The sequence below is a fragment of the Periplaneta americana genome, chromosome 15 (genome assembly GCF_040183065.1).
Source record: "Periplaneta americana isolate PAMFEO1 chromosome 15, P.americana_PAMFEO1_priV1, whole genome shotgun sequence".
In the NCBI taxonomy this organism is placed as follows: Eukaryota; Metazoa; Arthropoda; class Insecta; order Blattodea; family Blattidae; genus Periplaneta; species Periplaneta americana.
The window spans coordinates 34,177,153-34,199,000 of NC_091131.1; the positions used below are offsets into that span (position 1 = coordinate 34,177,153).

Consider the following 21,848-nt stretch of genomic DNA (forward strand, 5'->3'; position numbering starts at 1 on the left):
TTGATAATATAGAATTATGCGTCAAGGAGTAAAAAGAAAATTCAGATAAAAGAAAAACTCGGAATAAAAAATTCTATTACGACCTGATCGCTTAAGTGTTGAGCTATCGAAAACACCTGCTAGAATTCAGGAGAAATACACATTATTAATTTATTACATAATGGTTCGGAAAATCAACTTCTTGAATGACTCCACAGCCTTTGAGAATTTTGTAATTGCTTCCATAATTTCCAGTTATACTTTTAACTGCGCTATTAAACAGAATTATTTGTATGAAGCTTGTGTCGTGAATGTATAAGATGGACGAGAAAAAAGTGATTTGTTGGCACTATTATTATTATTATTATTATTATTATTATTATTATTATTATTATTATTATTATTATTGGTGGTGGTGGTAGTGGTGCAACTGGAGTAATAGAGGACTTCAGACTTCGGTGATTGGAGGAGAAGAAGGATGTGGAATAGGAGGATATGTAATTGGAGAAAGAGGATGTAAAATTGGAGGATGTGTAATTGCAGGAGGATCATGTGAATTTGGAGGAGAAGGATATGGACTAGGAGGTTGATGTGGAATTGGAGGAGAAGGAGGATGTAGAATTGGAGAAGAAGGACGTTGAATAGGAGGATATGTAATTGGAGAAGGAAGATGTCTAATTGGAGGAGGAGGAGGAGGAGGAGGATGATGATGATGATGATGATGATGATGATGTAGAATTGGAGAAGAAGGTTGTGAAATAGAAGGATGTGGAATTGGAGAAGAATGATGTGGAATGGAAGGATGTGGAATTGGAGAAGAAGGATGAAGAATTGGAGAAGAATGATGTGGAATAGAAGGATGTGGAATTGGAGAAGAAGGATGAAGAATTGGAGAAGAATGATGTGGAATAGAAGGATGTGGAATTGGAGAAGAAGGATGAAGAATTGGAGAAGAATGATGTGGAATAGAAGGATGTGGAATTGGAGAAGAAGGATGAAGAATTGGAGAAGAATGATGTAGAATAGAAGGATGTGGAATTGGAGAAGAAGGATGAAGAATTGGAGAAGAATGATGTGGAATAGAAGGATGTGGAATTGGAGAAAAAGGATGAAGAATTGGAGAAGAATGATGTGGAATAGAAGGATGTGGAATTGGAGAAGAAGGATGAAGAATTGGAGAAGAATGATGTGGAATAGAAGGATGTGGAATTGGAGAAAAAGGATGAAGAATTGGAGAAGAATGATGTGGAATAGAAGGATGTGGAATTGGAGAAGAAGGATGAAGAATTGGAGAAGAATGATGTTGAATAGAAGAATGTGGAATTGGAGAAGAAGGATGTGGAATAGAAGGATGTGGAAATGGAGGAGAAGGATGTGGAATAGAGGGATGTGGAATTGGAGGAGAAGGATGTGGAATTGGAGAAGAAGGATGTGGAATAGAAGGATGTGGAATTGGAAAAGAAGGATGCGGAATTGGAGAAGAAGGATGTGGAATAGAAGGATGTGGAAATGGAGGAGAAGGATGTGGAATAGAGGGATGTGGAATTGGAGGAGAAGGATGTGGAATAGAAGGATGTGGAATAGAGGGATGTGGAATTGGAAGAGAAGGATGTGGAATTGGAGAAGAAGGATGTGGAATAGAAGGATGTGGAATTGGAAAAGAAGGATGCGGAATTGGAGAAGAAGGATGCGGAATTGGAGAAGAAGGCTGCGGAATTGGAGAAGAAGGATGTGGAATAGAAGGATGTGGAAATGGAGGAGAAGGATGTGGAATAGAGGGATGTGGAATTGGAGGAGAAGGATGTGGAATTGGAGAAGAAGGATGTGGAATAGAAGGATGTGGAATAGAAGGATGTGGAATTGGAAAAGAAGGATGCGGAATTGGAGAAGAAGGATGCGGAATTCAAAAAGAAGGATGCGGAATTCAAAAAGAAGGATGCGGAATTGGAAAAGAAGGATGTGGAATTGGAGAAAAAGGATGCGAAATAGGATGGTGTGGAACTCGAGGAGAAGGAGGATGTGAAATTGTATGAAGTACGTAGAATAGGAGGAGAAAGAGGATGTGGAATTGGAGGAGGAGGAGGATGTAAATGTGAATTGGAGAAGAAGGTTGTGGAATAGGAGGAGAAGAAAGATTAGCTGGAGATAGAAATGAAGAAAGAGAGAGTGGAATTCGTAGACACTTTCCTTTGACTTACAAGATGGGAAACAACATGAGCTGTGGCGTGTTAAGAAATCTACGAATCGTATTACAAAAATATGAAAGTGATCGTTGTTAACTTTTGAGAAGTAATGATAAACTTAATAAAAGAAGTTTGATAAATTTTTCTTATAAGGAAACTGTGATAAAATAATGTATACCCTTTTATTTTAGCGCATTGTTGTTCAAAAGTGTAAATTATGAAAGCCGCACAGGAATTCCTAGGTTTAAGTTAAATACCTTGTAACCATTTTTATTCTTTGAATTCCACACGTTTAGAAGCCAATTTATCAAGCATTAACCCACGAATTTGTGTTTGCGTTTCCTGTTTGTTGTGATAATTTATTCAAGGAGTTCAGAGTCGTGCAGTGTTGGGTCACTCCTCAGCCTTCTAATTAACGTGTCGTATCCACCAATTAACTCGATTTGAACTGGTACTTGCGTATTGATATATGTGCGTTGGGACACACAAGAATCTTGCCAGGAATGTAACGGATATTATAGTCTGGTCCACAATGTGAAAATAGTATAAGGACACGTCGGGCAATAGCATTATTGGTTCACAGAATAATCTTATTGGAAATGTAATGGATAATATAGTGAGGTTCATGATATGATCGTAGTATTCGAAGGCATAAATCAGTGCAACATTGAGATATAAAAGATTCCGGTTATAAATGTTAGTGAATATAATAGTGTGGTCTACAGTAGAATAGTATTTCAATAGTGGGGATATTATGAAGACGAGACACAAAATAATATTGCCAAAAGTATCATGAATAATGTAAGCGGAATCCATGATGTAAATATTGAGTGGGAATGTACAAATTTAAAAAACAAAACAACGTTGAGACATTTGAGAATCTGGTCAGAAATGTAACGGATTTAGTGTAGCGTGGTCCACACTATGACAATTGGCCTACTTAAGATCAAAGTAACGAGTAATATGATGCCAAATATATTCAAATACATATTTCTATAGGAGTTGCATAACTTAATGAAACTCAGTAATAAATTACTTGTTTCATGATTAATTAAAGTGATTGACGCATGATTGTATATATACAGAGCATATCAAAAGTCCGGTAACACTTTCAATATTTTATTACACAAAAACTACTAATGATAGCACTTTCAAACACACGTCAGTTTAAAGTCAAACTCTCAAAGTTCTGTTTACACCTTACAGAGATTCATTGTGTGAACCACGAGTGACTCGGCAGATGTCCAAACGATAATCAAACTCTTCCCATACCCTTTTCAACATATCCTCTGTGACCGTGGCGGCAGCTTCTCGAATTCTGGTTTTTAGTTCCTCTAAATCACGTGGCAAAGGCGGTACAAACACACTGTCCTTTAGGTACCCCCCATAGAAAAAAAGTCACATGCAGTCATATCGGGTGACCTTGGTGGCCATGTCATGAAACATCTGTCCCTTACTCCAGCACGTCCTATCCAACGATCAGACATCTCCGTATTCAGGTAAGCACGAACTGCATTGTGGAAATGTGGCGGAGCCCCATCTTGCTGAAAGATGAAATCGTCATCGAGATCTTGTCTAAGTTGAGGCACCAACCATTGCTCCAACATGTCCAGATATGAATGTCCAGTCACAGTAGCCTCAATGAAGAAGAAAGGTCCGTACAGTTTTCGTTGTGACAACGCGCAGAAAACATTCACCTTTGGTGAATCACGCTCGTGTTCCATGACTCTGTGAGGTTTCTGTGTACCCCAAACACGACAGTTGTGCTTGTTAATTTTCCCACTCGTATGGAATGTCGCTTCGTCGCTGAAAATTAAGCGGCTGAATAACTCTGAGAGTTTGACTTTAAACTGACGTGTGTTTGAAAGTGCTATCGTTAGTAGTTTTTGTGTAATAAAATATTGAAAGTGTTACCAGACTTTTTATATGCCCTGTATATGCATATTTTGAACGTTTGTATATATTTCGACATTAAGATCACATTTGAAGAGTCCATTGCAAGAATGATGGATGTCACTTTATTGTCGAAAATAAACCAAGACTGTCAATGCATAGCTTAAGACATATAGAATGTACATAGAGAGTTATATGGCATTAACACTGATAGTCATTGTCCAGTAATGATCGGAAAATCAGTTAAGCTTTGAGCACTAAGCATTTCAAACTTTCAATTGCTTCTCCTGCAAAATGTATTCCAAATGACATCTATCATTCTTGCAGTGGACTCTTCATTTAACACAGAACCTTCGGCGTAGCTCGGTCGGTTGAGATGCCTGCCTGCCGATCCGAAGTTGCGCTCGGGCGTGGGTTCGATTCCCGCTTGGGCTGATTACCTGGTTGGGTTTTTTCCGTGGTTTTCCCCAACCGTAAGGGGAATGCCAGGTAATCTATGGCGAATCCTCGGCCTCATGTCGCCACATACCATCTCGCTATCACAAAATTTATCGACGATAAATTACCTAGTAGTTGATACAACGTCATTAAATAATCAACTAAAAAAGTCTTTCATACATGTTTTTATTTTTTGTGGTAAAATCTTTTTTTCTAATTTTCTACACTTTGGTAAAACATGTAGTAATTATGTACTTACTTCAGTTGATGGACCGTTTTGTCAACAAAATTTATTTACAATTCTTGATTCCACGTGGGGAATATGTACAAAGTATCAAAATTGAGCGGGAAGCAATACTCGTATTATTTTATTTTTATTTAATTAGTTGGCACTTAACGACTTTAAAGTGTGTATTTTTGGGATGGTGTGGTATGTTAGACTTATGATTGATAACACTAAAATATATAATTATTTTATTTCGAAGATTTTAAATTCTGTAAAGATCAAAGTGGTTGGATAAAGTACATACTGTACATACATACATACATACATACATACATACATACATACATACATACATACATACATACATACATACATACATACATACATACATACATACATACATACATACATACATACATATAGTAGCCTCGTTGAATTATTAGGCAGCGGCATTCCTTTTAAGATTTGTAGGTCTTTATTGCATGCACCGATAATAAAATGAAAATGCGACTTTGTCACGTCTTGTTTGTTGCTGCTGTACATTAATATAACATGGAACAAGACACACTGCTAAAATTTGCAACTCTGGTTTATTATACACTCCGCGTGGAGTATTAGAGCGGCCTTCAAAAGACTTGACGACAATGGGCAGCGCGACATAATTAAAATTATTGAAACTACAAAGGTTCCGTCCTCTTTGACGCCGCTAGCCTACTAATTGAACGTGGCTACTTTACATACATACATACATACATACATACATACATACATACATACATACATACATACATACATACATACATACATACATACATACATACATACATACATAAAGTGTTCTGCTCATGGGTAGGTCTTTCACTGTAAATCCAGCATTTTCCAATCTTTCCTATTTTCTGCCTTCCTCTTTGTCTCCTCACATGATCTACATATCTTAATGTCGTTTATCGTCTGATATCTTCTTCTGCCACGAACTTTTCTCTCGTTCACCATTCCTTCTAGTGGAATAAAGTAAAGGTTCAATTAAACAAACTTTTATATTTCGCTTCTGAAGTAAAATTGGTAGGTCAAGTTGGTTTTCGAAATTACTTCCCATCCTAATATGGCTCTGGTTGAAACTAGACCTAAGTATATTACACGTAATACAGTAACTGAATAAAAGAACGAAGTATAACAAAGTTATAATTTTTTTAACCAATGGCGGCTACTTGACTTTCGTCATTCACCCATATGAAGCCAGTTATGTAGACCAATTTACCGACAGAGCCGTTGCCCAGGGTGCGTCAGAGGAGGCTGGTCTACGCTACATCCGCGATGAGATGATGATGATGATGATGATGATGATGATGATGATGATGATGATGATGATGATGATGATGATGATGATGATGATGATGAAGATTTGTTGGAATGCCACAGGGGAACACTGTGTTATTTGGCCCACGGGCTTGCACAACACGAGTTATAAATCGGGAGTACGGCGGTGATCGAACCGCGGTCCATAGAATTGTAAGTCCGGCACTCTAGCCACTACACTACCGTGGCGGCTACAAAGTAATACATAGTTTCCCTCATTCCGTTGCATAAGTAAATAATGTTTGTCGTATCTTAAGTGCTATCTACGTGTATGTAGCCTAGACTATAACTTATTCCCAAGTATTTTACATAAGTACATCCATTAAAGATATGACAAACACAGTTTGTAAAATCTCCTGTCGCTCTTAGTTTTCCTCGTTTTTCTACTCATCTTTATTTCAGTGATTGTAATGGGAAGTCTTTTACGTCTCCAGTAATAATAATAATAATAATAATAATAATAATAATAATAATAATAATAATAATCATAATCATAATCATAATTACTTACTGGCTTTTAAGGAACCCGGAGGTTCATTGCCGCCCTCACATAAGCCCGCCATTGGTCCCTATCCTGAACAAGATTAATCCATTCTCCATCATCATATCCCACCTCCCTCAATCCATTTTAATATTATTTATTTGAAAGATTCGTAAGAAGCTGTTTTTTACGGTGATGGGTTGTCAGCCCTTCGCCCAACCCCCAAGCTGGAGGACCACCCATCATCGGCTGTCCACGACTGCTTATTCAATATATTCGCAGCTACCCTCCATATCTGGAGGCCGTCTCCTCGATCCGCAACCTGAGGACGCGCCATGCCGTGGTGATAGGAACCCACAATACATGGAATAATAATAATAATAATAATAATAATAATAATAATAATAATAATAATAATAATAATACTGATATGCAACCATTTTGCCACAGAGAGACTGTTTCAGTTCCCTACTATGGATAGTTACAAAAGACTAGGCTATATGTACTTTCGTTTCATCACGTCCAATTTTCTAAAAATAATGTTTTTTTTTTTTTTCGAAATCTATGAAATTATCTAAATACTGAAATTAGTATATGTCCTTACATAAAGAGTTCATTATTATTATTATTGTTATTATTATTGTTATTATTATTATTATTATTATTATACTTACTTACAAATGACTTTTAAGGAACCCGAAGGTTCATTGCCGCCCTCACATAAGCCCGCCAGTGGTCCCTATTCTGTGCAAGATTAATCCAGTCTCTATCATCATACCCCACCTCCCTCAAATCCATTTTAATATTATCCTCCCATCTACGTCTCGGCCTCCCTAAAGGTCTTTTTACCTCCGGTCTCCCAACTAACACTCTATATGCATTTCTGGATTCGCCCATACGTGCCACATGCCCTGCCCATCTCAAACGTCTGGATTTAATGTTCCTAATTATGTCAGGTGAAGAATACAATGCGTGCAGTTCTGTGTTGTGTAACTTTCTCCACTCTCCTGTAACTTCATCCCGCTTAGCCCCAAATATTTTCCTAAGCACCTTATTCTCAAACACCCTGAGCCTATGTTCCTCTCTCAGAGTGAGAGTCCAAGTTTCACAACCATACAGAAGAACCGGTAATATAACTGTTTTATAAATTCTAACTTTCAGATTTTTGGACAGCAGACTGGATGATAAGAGCTTCTCAACCGAATAATAACACGCATTTCCCATATTTATTCTGCGTTTAATTTCCTCCCGAGTGTCATTTATATTTGTTACTGTTGCTCCAAGATATTTGAATTTTTCCACCTCTTCGAAGGATAAATCTCCAATTTTTATATTTCCATTTCGTACAATATTCTGGTCACGAGACATAATCATATACTTTGTCTTTTCGGGATTTACTTCCAAACCGATCGCTCTACTTGCTTCAAGTAAAATTTCCGTGTTTTCCCTAATCGTTTGTGTATTTTCTCCTAACATATTCACGTCATCCGCATAGACAAGAAGCTGATGTAACCCGTTCAATTCCAAACTCTGCCTGTTATCCTGAACTTTCCTAATGGCATATTCTAGAGCGATATTATTATTATTATTATTATTATTATTATTATTATTATTATTATTATTATTATTATTATTAATTATTATGTTAAAGCTGGTAATTCATACATAATGGAGTCACTAAAAATTATGAACAAAGTATATCTAAATTTCAAGTCTTGCTTCATATTTCTAGGAAACGTGAAAAAAAATTCACTTCATTTCTATGATTTATTCATATGCCATTTCTTGAATCTGGTCGATATAAGCCTTAAGCGGTTAGGTACAGCGTACAGCAGTAAAATTTTGGAAGTATTCAACATTTTTTTCCCTCATTACTATATCATGTAAAATAATGAAAATTGATATGTGTAAACAGTGTCCTTTCGCTATATGAAAACATATTTTTACTATTTAAAAAAATTATTCACTTTTTTTTTCATTTCACTGTCCAGTGATGAAGCATTTCCCACATAACTCAAAAACTATCCAACATTCTGTGATGAAATTTTTTGTGTGTATTTATGCATGCCATATCTACAATATGATGCAAGATCAGTTCTCTATCTTTGATAGATTGTTTGATAAAAAGTAAATTCATTTAAAAATGGCGAAATATAAGTATTTTCTTCTAATAAAAAAAAAATATTATTTATTAAGGAATATAATTGAAAGCGCATGATATGTCTAAACATGAGTTTCAGCAATAAAATAAAAGAGAGAGAACATGAAAAAGTTAACAAGTTTATTAATTATGAGGGAAACGCTTCATCACTACACAGTGAATTGCAACTATTTTGAATTTGTAAAAATAAAAAATGTATATAATTTTTTTTTAAATCGTAAAATATTTTTTTTTTCATATAGCAGAAGGACAGTGTTTTATACATACCAATTTTCATTATTGTACAAGATTACAGTAATGGAGGAAAAAAATGTTGATTATTTGCAAAAATTTTACTGCTGTAAGCTGTACCTAACCCCTTAAATATGTCTTTATTTTGTGAAAACAAAGTCTCTTAAGTGGTGCAATAAAATTACTTATATCAATTAAATAGTATATTATAGTATTATATTATTTATATAGAAATAATTTTATTAGTAATTATTATTAAACAATATTTTTATTAATAATGTAAGGTTTAATAATTGATTTTATAATCTCGAATGTTATATTACGATGTGTTTTTAAAAAGAATATAGGATCTACGTCATTTGACTCTTTTAAGTTCTTGTTTAAATTTACAAGTTTCTTGCCCTTATTTCCAGAAATGACGGAAAAAACCAGGCGCGATAGAGAAAATCTGAATACAGGCTCGAATTCAACAACCTTCATTACCTAAAAGTAGTCATATAAGTTAGATTATCGTATTAAATGTAATTTTTATTAATAATGAATTTTTCAGTTTTGACGTTTTTTTTTTTTTTCATTTTTATTTTCAAAATTACAGAAAAACCTGATGTGATCTAGAAAACATGAATACAGATTCGGATTCGGGGCACTTTAGTTAACTAGAATCAGTCATTTTTACTCTTGTAGCAGAAAACATTTTTTAATGCATAGGCCTATCAATGTAATATCAATAAACTATTTCTTTGTTTTACCTCATTTTGGACTCGCACGGTCGCAAGGCTATTCTCTTTTCTAATATAATCCTAAGAATATGACAACGTGGTCGTCATGCGTTTCCATAGCAACAAGTCTGCATATAATTTCAACTTTGTTGCGATCTGGTTGAACCAATTTCCCGACACTCCAAGGAACCAAACTGTTTCGAAAAGGGGTGCGGTAAATCCTTTAAATAAAAAAAAAAGAGAGACAGGAGGAAATGTTTCTAAACGGCCATAAACCTTCTTTCCGACATTAAAAATAGCTTCTTCGGAAACCGTAAAACACCCTTTTGAACTCAACCCTTCTCTTTGTGAGCGGTGGCGTCGCTGGGTTTCTTCATTCTCTATAAGGTTATCGACTGTGACGTATCGGGATAAGTTCCATTTATTTTCGTAAACACAAAGTGCTGTAAACATTTTGTTCGTGTTCAGCCCGTCTGCAGGAGGGTTTTACACTCTATGACGGCTGTAAAGGGTTGAAGAACACGCCAATATTCACCTACACGCATAAAAAAAGAAATATTTCAAGTCAGAATCTTCCAGAGACTAGCAAAGAACGTGTGTCCAGAAAAAAAAAACTGTCGCCATTCATCGCTATGGTGGTGTTCTTGATTACGGCGTTGGTGTGATAATGTTAATGATGAAGATTGCGATAATGGTAATATGTTGATGATTATTATGATAATGGTTACAGCGTCTGAAAAAAATTCATACCCCTATTATTGGCTTAACTGGAAATATAACATAGATAACATATAACTTAATTAACATAGATATTACATATTCCCTGAGGACGGAACAGGTCTGAAGGCCTAAACCTGAAAGTTGATGATGATGATGATGATGATGATGATGATGATGATGATGATGATGATGATTACAAAAATCGATGTTATTAACCCTTAAATTGTTAAAACTTCATTTCTCACACTAGTTTATTAAACGGTGTCGGACTGTAAAGAAAACAACTATCGCAATGTCCATATTTTATATGTTGTGCAATATTATAGTATTGTGAAATTTAGGTTAAATTTAATTTGTGCGAGATCGTGCGTATTTGCTTGTTTTCCGCACAGAACCAATACGCGATAAGTGTGAAATACCACATTCAGTACTCCCAACGTAACACACATAAGTTCCCTCTTCTTACCGCTTAAGCGCGACATTCATTTTACTGCTTTAGGCTTTTAACATATTATTTTTAGAGACGTTTAACACAGTAATAATTATAAATTGGAAACTTACCACTGCAATTTCACCTAAATTGCAATGTTAATTATTGTTTTTAAATATTTGCAAAAATTAAGTAAAGTCTACTACTCCACGAAACTTACTGCATTCCTGATACAAGTAACATTAAGGAAGCCGTGAAAAAATCAACAAGATTCCAGATGCGGATATTATTACTGCAATATGTTATATAAATAATATTGTTAAAATATTAAAATGAAAAATAAATCATTACATAACCTTAACGTTTGTTTTAAGTTCGCATTTATAGACTGGGGGAAAAAAAAGACAGACGTATATCACGGCCTGCTGGAGTATAGTAAACACAGAAAACATTTTATAGCAACAATGTTGAAGAAAGATATTTTGGTGTTCCGAAGTTGCCGTCATTAAACAGAAACCAAGATGGAGATTTCATTGCAACTAATTAGAAATTCGTCTTTCAGGTATGTAATAAACGATCTTCGCACAAAATAATGTACGATACACGAGCGGCATGTTTGTTTTCATGTTCTCGGAAATTAAAAAAGCTCAACTACGTTTCGCTTTTTCAATCTTTTTCCTCGACCATGAAAACGTCAACATACCGCTCTTGTAACGTATATTACTATTTCCTACCAATTTTTTTTATTGTTCTATTAAAATTATAGCATATAGCCTATTACCCTGTTGTATCCTATAGGATACATTCTCAATTTAAGGGTTAAACATAGCTAATATTAATTGCAAAAGGCACTGACACTGGGAACTTCGCAGAAGGAAACTAAGAAAAAGTAACCATAATTATTGATGTGTTAACGTTGAATCTAAGCTGTAATTATTGCGAAATATGTTTATTTCTTGTTAAATGTAAACAAAACTCATCGGCGCAGACGCTGTCACAAGCAAGCAGAACATCAACCCTACCCTAAATCATCCACAGTCACTCATTGTACAGGTTTTCGTGCAAGAGTTAAGACTTATGAGAAATTTATGAATCATTACCATGTTTGTAGAGCCAGCAAAATGGAGGTTGTCGGTGTAAACAGTTCGGCACAGGTCACATGCATGGAGGGAAAACAATAGGAATTGTTTACATTTTATTGTTTACTTGTTCCGATATTCCACTTGCAGTTAGACAAAACCTTTGCTTTCATTTCGTCCAGCCATAAATCACTTAACCGCAACATTTAGCTAGAGGTTGATTGCACGTGGTGGTCCAATAATATGGTCTCCACGTTCCCCCCACTTTACATCGTGCAACTTTTTTTCATTTGGGTTACCATGAAGAACACGGTTTACAGCACACCTATCGAAGGTGAGCAAAACTTAACAGTGATGAAAGAGTAATGGAACGGAAAAAAATTCTCTCCGGCGCCGGGATTTGAACCCGGGTTTTCAGCTCTACGCGCTGACGCTTTATCCACTAAGCCACACCGGATTCCACCCCGGCGTCGGAAGAATCGTCTCAGTTTTAAGTTCCAACTCTTTGGGTTCCCTCTAATGGCCGCCCTCTGCACTACGTCATAGATATCTATGAACCTAGGACCGAAGTCCACACATGTGCTGAGGTGCACTCGTTATGAGTGACTAGTTGGCCGGGATCCGACGGAATAAGCGCCGTCTTAAATCACGAAGTGATTTACGCATATCATTACATATTATTTTAATGTACCGAAGTACATATGATATTTCATGCAGATATTCTGCGTCATCATATGATGAAAGAGTAATGGAACGGAGTAAAATTCTCTCAGGCGCCGGGATTTGAACCCGGGTTTTCAGCTCTACGTGCTGACGCTTTATCCACTAAGCCACACCGGATTCCACCCCGGCGTCGGAAGAATCGTCTCAGTTTTAAGTTCCAACTCTTTGTGTTCCCTCTAGTGGCCGCCCTCTGCACTACGTCATAGATATATATGAACCTAGGACCGAAGTCCACACATGTGCTGAGGTGCACTCGTTATGAGTGACTAGTTGGCCGGGATCCGACGGAATAAGCGCCGTCTTAAATCACGGAGTGATTTACGCATAATATATATATATTATTTTAATGTACCGAAGTACATATGATATTTCATGCAGATATTCTGCGTCATCATACGATGAAAGAGCAATGGAACGGAGAAAAATTCTCTCCGGCGCCGGGATTTGAACCCGGATTTTCAGCTCTACGTGCTGACGCTTTATCCACTAAGCCACACCGGATTCCACCCCGGCGTCGGAAGAATCGTCTCAGTTTTAAGTTCCAACTCTTTGTGTTCCCTCTAGTGGCCGCCCTCTGCACTACGTCATAAATATCTATGAACCTAGGACCAAAGTCCACATATGTGCTGAGGTGAGTATTATGACCGCTGCAGAAGTGTTACAGTCCACTCCTGGAATGTTTCAGAAAGTGCGGCATTCCTTGTGGCCCTTTATGTTGCTGTGCATAGACAGACACACGACGTGCGGAAAACCACTTTCTCAGTTGCAGTAATTGTGACAAAATGTACTTTACCGAAATTTTCTAATTTAATTTTTTTAAATATTACAGTTCTTTCTCGTATAGATCATGTAATGATGCAATAAACTTGATTCGCTGTTTATTTTTCTTCAAAAAAATGCGAACATAAAGGCGGTATCCGTGTACTCTCATCGGACTTAAATAATTGGTATTTTTCTCATTACTATTATTACAATAATTGCGCCGAAATTTGGACAGACAAAGGACATGAATGTGCGCAGCATGCTTTCCAAATTAACACGGCCCGATGCTTTAATGGAATTACAAACTAGAGATGTATATTTTAGCGTTCATCTCAGTAGTGCAAAATGAAGTATTAAAACTGAATCAGTTGCCCAAAAAGGAATACGTTATGTGCTATATATTAGATTACACATTATTATTGCATGGTTATAGAGTGGATACTAAATGCTGCAAGTGAAAATCATAGCGTAATGTGCTAATGATGAAATTGAAGGCAGAAGGTGTCATTCTAATATGAATAGTTACAGGATATTGAGATGAATACCCAGCAGTCAAATGGGGTCAGACATGTATGTCGGTACAAGTACTTTTTTTATTGGGTTATTTTACGACGCTGTATCAACACCTAGGTTATTTAGCGTCTGAATGAAATGAAGGTGATAATGCCGGTGAAGTGAGTCCGGAAAGTTACCCAGCATTTGCTCGTATTGGGTTGAGGGAAAATCCCCGGAAAAAACCTGAACCAGGTAACTTGCCCCGACCGGGATTCGAACCCGGGCCACCTGGTTTCGCGGCCAGACGCGCTGACCGTTACTCCACAGGTGTGGACAAATGCGATGTAATTACAAATGTCATGCTGAAAGTCATGAGAAACCCATTGTTATAAATCTTAATTTTAATTTTTTAGACAAACCAGGTACATCATCTAAATCTACAGGCTTTTCTGTCACTTTTCAACATAGTCTCCATTTCTTTGCACACATTTTTCCCGCCGTTATGTAAGTTTGAAAATTCCCTTGCTGTAGAAGTCCGTTTCATCTTCCCGAAGACACTGACGCACTGCTTTCTGGATGTTCTCCAGCGTCTCGTAGCGTTGGCCTCGCAGCTGCTCCTTTACAGAACCGAAAAGATGGTAGGCGGAGGGTTCCAAGTCGGGGCTGTAGGGAGATTGCGGAAGAGTTTCCCAAACAAATGTTCTGATTTTCTCCACTGTGACACGATCAGTGTGAGACCACGCGTTATCGTGTTGCAGGATGTTCTTTCCAGGGCGTTTCTCGCGCAATGCACGACGGAGCTTCAAAACTGTCTGAATATAGCGGACAGCATTTCAAGAAATTCAACCAAAATGCATCCCAGAATTCATCAACTCTTTCCTTGTTGCGTTCCGTGAAGGCAGTTCGAGAGCGACCTCTACGAGGCTCATCTTGGATGCTCTTGTTCCCATCTTCGAAATGTTTCACTCATCTCCTAACACTAACACACATCTCCGTATGCACGCTGAAGTCCGAGGTGAATTTCAGCGGCACATTTTTCTTCTTTAACAAGGAATTTAATGACAGCACGCTGTCGAAACGAACCATCGTTGTCGACCACCGTTGTCTGTGGTCACATGATCAGTGTTGCCAACACCTAATTTGTATTCCCGTCAGTCTAACACCTAGAAATCCGTCAGAATTCGTCAAAATTAATTTTAATTTTAATTTTAATAAGATCCATTCACTATATCTATATACAAATAAAAAGCAAATTTTCAAACAGTTTACTTAATAATCTTGATTAAAATACAAATAACATGGTACAGCACGGGCTGGGCTGTTCAAAGAAAAAATAAAATCCCCAAAAAATTAAACGATTAAAAATGACAGCAGCTAAAAAAGTCAAAAGGTGATGCAAGTTGTAATTCCCACCAGAAAATCTGTCACTCGTCAAAGCCATTCTTTTCCCGTCCGCTACTTCGAAATTCCGTCAATTTTGACGGAATTTCCGTTCAGTTGGCAACACTGCACATGGTAGAAGTTAATGACCTCATACATAGTGTAAAGTCTGTAGTTTATGATCACATAATCATTTTTGTTACATTGTTGAAATTGAAATTGTAGTAATGTGTTGCTCATGACTCTTTATTACCTACTGTGTCTTTTCGCAGACTATAATTCGTAAGTTGTTCCGTTGAAGAATCTTCGGGTAATGTTGCACGAATTCAACAGCACAGCCTCCTGCATTGTCATGAATATGTTTTTACTGATGTCTAGACATTTAAGTAGGTACTTCCTTGAAGAGTACCTGGAATTAAATCTATTGCTGATATGGTTATTGGTAAGATATGCACGTGTTATCTTGAAATATTGTCATTTCAATTGATAAATAAGTAGATATATTTTGGTTTTACTTATACGTTGTAAACTTTGTTTTTCCTCTTCACTTTTTTTCTCGAGAACTACACCTGATCTATTACGTCCAACTGCCCCATCTAGCAATGTCCCTCTGTCCTAGAGTCCCTTCACTGAATTATTTTCTGTAATACCTTGTAAGCATAATATTAATATCTAAAAGTTATCCTCTGAAGAAAAATTTTGGCTAAATTGGATTAATGGATAGTCTGTATGATTCTTAATCAAGATGTCCGTGGTTCAATTCCTTGCATTTTAAGGGACTAGATGTTTGTCCCTTGTCTTGTATTTGTCCTGTGATGTTTCTGAAGTGGCAATGCATCGTGCTATTGCGCCACGTGCATTCAATACTTTCACTCGTGTGCAATGTTCTGAAGATTGCCTGATTTCTAGGCGCTCTTAATATTTTTGTATCTCTAGAGAAGTGGTCGACAAACATCGATGCAGCACTCAAAAAGCGAACTAAAATGCGTAATCAATAAATTTTGTCACCAGCGTAGCTCAGTCGGCTAAGGCGCTTGCCTGCCGAATCTGAGTTGCGCTCGGGCACAGGTTCAATTCCTTCTTGGACTGATTACCTTGTTGGGTTTTCCGAATTTTTCTCCAAACGTAAGACGAATGTCAGGTAATCTATGGTGAATTCTCTGCCTCATCTCGTCAAATACCAATAAACTTGCGATAGAAATCAGTTTATTTAATCCTACTATGTAGTATGAATATGTTACGCATTATTTAGGCATTTTTCAACTAGGAGAGAAGATTTGTTTTTATTGTAATTTCTTTCTCGAAGATCTTTCTTTACTTTGCTTTCTCTGTAGGCGTGTTCAGAATTTTATGTTTAGGTGAGATATTTAAAATTCAAGAAAAATGTCTGCAGTATAAATAATTTCAGTGTTTAAACTATTGAAGTACATAAAAGGTAAAAAAGGTAAAGGTATCCCCGTAACATGCCATGAAGGCACTTGGGGGGCATGGAGGTAGAGCCCCATGCTTTCCATGACCTCGGCACTAGAATGAGGTGGTGTGGTCGGCACCACGCTCTGACCGCCTTTTACCCCCGGGAAAGACCCGGTACTCAATTTTATAGAAGGCTGAGTGAACCTTGGGGCCGTTCTGAAAGTTTGGCAACGAGAAAAAATCCTGTCACCACCTGGGATCGAACCCCGGCCATACTGTATTTATATAGTGATTTATTTGACATTGATTGCATCAGCGAAACAATTCGCTCATCCTTAACCCATTCTCACATGTTATGGTACCGTTTCGGCTGAGAACCGGTTCTGCATGCATGGAAAATGGAACTCGTTTCAGTCTTGTACATTGCATGTACGTAGTGCATAAATCCGCCCATCACTGATCTAAACTGTAAGGGCTGTAATAGCGTCTCAGGAAAACAAAATCATGTCTCGACATATAAACATTTTCAGTCACTTTTTATCAGCCCGGTACTAATCTAAATAATGATGATGATAATAATAATAATAATAATAATAATAATAATAATAATAATAATAATAATAATAAGTGCTGTTGATCGATCAAAATATTTAATCGATTAACTATTTGAATTTCGATAGATTAATGGAATTTTGATAGAGTTGAAAAAACGTTTTAATATACTGTAATACACTATTATTGTTAATTTAATTTGTGTTCGATGATAACCATAAGTATTGAATGTTGTATCGTTATATTACAAACCAACTATTTTATGTACTTACTAACATATTTATTATGAGGCTTATAATTTATTGTGGCAATTTCTCCGGGAATTTTTTAGACAAACATAAATAACAAAAAGTATGAAAACTCACCTAGTTAATACTGCTTCATCCATGATTTTAAACATGTGAATGCATTCACATATTCCGAATTAAGTGTCGCTCTGCGTTTAGTAACAATGTTTCCTGTATCACTAAACACGAAAAAACTTTTTTTCTGTCAAGCACTTCTCCACGATAGTTCAATTTAAATCCAAAAGTTTCACCGATACATACAGTTTTACTGAGCGAGAGAAGGACTGGTTTTGTGCAGAAACTTGTCCACAGACTTTCTCTTAACACGTTGACGCAAGAAACCAATATTCCTCTCGATCAGTAAAATTGTAGGCCTAATAAATTCTAAAAAAAAACTATCACAATACTACTCATATCACGATTACCAACATTTACCCTACTTAAACTTGTAGTCTCCTGGGACAAAGTACGGTCAATAATAATAATAATAATAATAATAATAATAATAATAATAATAATAATAATAATAATAATGATAATTACTGTTACATTTATTATCCCACGGGATGGCGCGTCCTCAGGTTGCGGATCGAGGAGACGGAGGATAGCTGTGAATATATTGAAAAAGCAATCGCGGACAGCCGATGAGGGGTGATCTTCCAGCTTGGGGTTGGACGAAGGGCTAACAACCCATTACTGTAAAAAGTACAGCTTGTTACGAAACCTTCAAATAAGCCTCGGAATGGGACTGATTCACTGGCACGACCACAGCAGAGGGAATAAGGTTTTGAGATTTGGTACATGGAATGTTACAAGTTTTCACTTTGAGAGAGGAACATAGGTTAAGGGTGTTTGAGAATAAGGTGCTTAGGAAAATATTTGGGGCTAAGAGGGATGAAGTTACAGGAGAATGAAGAAAGTTACACAACACAGAACTGCACGCATTGTATTCTTCACCTGACATAATTAGGAACATTAAATCCAGACGTTTGAAATGGGCAGGGCATGTAGCACGTATGGGCGAATCCAGAAATGCATATAGAGTGTTAGTTGGGAGGCCGAGGGAAAAAGACCTTTGGAGAAACCGAGAGGTAGATGGGAAGATAATATTAAAATGGATTTAAGGAAGGTGGGATATGATGATAGAGACTGGATTGATCTTGCTCAGGATAGGGACCGATGACGGGCTTATGTGAGGGCGGCAATGAACCTCCGGGTTCCTTAAAAGCCAGTAAGTAAGTATATTTATTATTGGTAGTATTAGTATATTAATATTAAGGCTGGGTTCTCAATTTAAGAGCAAGTGGCAGCTCTACCTCCCTGTCTCCGGGAACTAACCTCGCTTGAGGACATATCACAGGAAGTATAAATAATTGTACTCTCCTGAAGGAATGCGACTTAATGAAGACCACATACCGCGTGCGGAGGGTCTGTTTGACGTCACTGCAACGATATGTTTGAGCAAGGTTACCCTAATTACATTGTATCGGGCAGTAGAAGGGTCAGTTAATTATGAAAATGGGTGGAGGGGGTCGGAAACAGAATTTAATCGTAGGAAAAGCAAAATACGTAATTAACAATCATGCAAATGTCCAGTCATTAAGAAAACAAAAGCAGTGCGCCGTCTCAACCTACTGCTTTACCCTCTCGCTTATTAGAGGGAAGTGGAAGCATACGTACCTGCGTGGAATTATTTAAACCCCTTTCATACGAGTGGTGGTAATGAGTTGTCTGGGAAATATTTCTTTTGTCACAGCAACATCATCATCAATATCATCGTCATCGTGATCTTCATCATATTTTCATCTTCATTACTGTTCATTTTAAATATCAACTTTTCTTTTTCATATTGTCATTGCCACTTTGTGCAATTTTTAGGCTTGTAATGTTGGGGACCGATTACAAATGTTAACTGCAGGGTGGTACATAGACTGAGGCATTCCAGGTCACTTTGTCCACTTTATATTGTCCCCAGTCATATAGTTTATCTTCATTTAATGCACGGATATTTCGTCCACTTTTTTGTCCATTAAGGTTTTTGGCTATTTTAAATATTGTATATTAATATAGTTCTACAAATATTCTGTCCATTTTCTTTGGTCCACTTTTTTTTGTCCATTTTTTCTAAAGTTCATTTAAAATTTTGTCCATGCAACTAAATATAGGGACTTCATTTTATTTTTACTTCAATTTTTATTGTACCCGAGTTTTTGAATGTACTTCACTCCCACCCCTTCTACTAAGGAAGTTCCAACTCCACAAAGAACCAAGACCGCAGATAGTAAGCAGTACTGAGTTACTGAGTATAGTACGTTCCAGAAATATGTTCGCGTTTTCCAGTGACGAAAGAGCTTTCAATATTGAATCATATTTTTGCACAGGTACTGTCCGTTTGCCTACGTCGCATCCCGATTTCCCCCACCTGCTTCTGCTCGCCCCTCTGTAAAAGCTGGGCTGTCTTAGCTCTTTTCTGAAAACATTAATTTCTCTTAGGAATTGGAAGTTTACGTAATATTATACAGCTGTTTAATTTAACTTAAATATAAGGGCCTCGTTAAGTAATTAACTGTCACGTGATTTCCTCCCTTTCTACAATCCTGCGGCATAACCACTTGGACGGACAGTAGATAGAATGTCTGAGTAATTTTATATTTTCGGGTCGGGCAGAAGTGAAGATTGAATTAACAGTACGTAGAGTAGGTGCAGAATTATTTCAACATGAGTTACTAGTACGAAGGACGAAACTGGCAATTGGAATTAGATGCAATAGTCTATAGTGCGATAATATGCACAAAAGAACTGAAGCCTGTCTCGAAATGAACGGCCACCATTTTCAAAATTGTGTTTAAATATTCATATTATGATTATTTTTCAATTTAACTTCTTTCTCTATATTGTACGCTAATGTGCTGTAGACAGTATAATATACACTGCATAATGAATACGTTCGCATGGATAACTCACTTCGTGAGTAAAAACACTCATTCTTAATACAGTACTGTACTTTGATTAAAGAAAAACCTAATGAAAATTATCAAACTCAAAATCGCGATATTTCCTAGTTTACGTAAATGGATGAACTACTTTTCTTCCATCCTATACCTAGTAGAGTGATTTGTGTTTTACGCCAGTATCATCGAACTCCAGTCTTGGAGGGGGGAGCAAGCGGTGTTTCCGGTTCTCTAAAGGTATAGACAGGTTAATATTAAAAATGTTTGTAAAAATAAAATGGTGTCCCTGTACAATACAAGTTGAATTACCGTTAATATAAAACAATTTCCTCATTATTAATGTGCTTCCTTATGGTTTACATTATAGTGAAATCCAATTTAATTTATGCGTCAGAACTCCTAATGAGGAATCAAATTTATAAAGTTATTTCAAAGACATTATAATGACATATTTACTTCCTTCGTCTAAAGACAAGGATAAAATAGTTTATAACATATGCATATATCAGTTCCACTCGTTAAGCAAAAATGAGGACCGATCGTATTCGCGGTGTGAAAATCGCGATATATGTAATGCCCATTATGTCACAAATGGGAACATTCATGTTCATGTTCATGTATTTAAGGAAGATAAGCACATGAATGTTGTAAATAGAGCTGAAAGTGCGAAAAACATGTGACAGTAATCAAAAGAAGGGCCGAACAATACCCAAATGAATCTACCGCAGCCGTAATAAGGGCCATTTAAGATCAAAAAGTACTACTGAATTTACCAGAAAGAAATTCATTTTTACGTACTGTCAACAGAACACAAAATGTGCTCGATTTGTGTTTGCGTGCCATCAACTACAGATTAAAATTGTACAATACCGAAGAGAGACATGAAGGTAGAAGTATAAAATAATTGATATTTTTTTTTAAATTTTTCTTTGTTTTCTTCGAAAATTAAATTCATACTTAATTTCATCGTATAAAGTAGCGTAATATAATTCCATAAATAATATACTGATCCTACAATGTTCCACAAATATTGTGGCCTAAGAAATATGGACTAAAATTAGGCCAAATGGACAAAAATATTCGAGGCCATCTCAGTATGGTGGACGAAATCATACAGTGGACGATTTTTATAAGTTGACATAAACAGGTGGACAAAATTGTTATAGACATAAAATTGTTGTGGACTAAAAACTCAACTGAACGAAAATTTATGGTGGACGTAAATGCTGTGGACGAAATGTCACTGGACAATCAGTCTTTGGATCAGACCGGGGACATGAGCTAGTACGAGGACAGTGATTTGATTCCGCGATCGATTACGGGAACAACAAGGTGAACATAAACAAATCTGGACAGATCTAAAAGTAAATATAAGCTACATAGCATTAC

General features: G+C 36.6%; 2 protein-coding genes across 3 annotated transcripts in view; one reads left to right on the top strand and one right to left on the bottom strand.

Annotated features, from left to right (window-relative positions):
- Positions 1-21,848, top strand: part of rn (rotund) — a 1,149,518-nt gene that overhangs the window by 92,544 nt on the left and 1,035,126 nt on the right. The window lies entirely within an intron of this gene.
- On the bottom strand, positions 536-2,066 carry LOC138715590 (uncharacterized; the record flags this gene model as incomplete). Its single annotated transcript, XM_069848666.1, has 1 exon — positions 536-2,066. A coding segment is annotated over one exon (1,413 nt), but the record flags the coding sequence as incomplete, so codon positions are not given.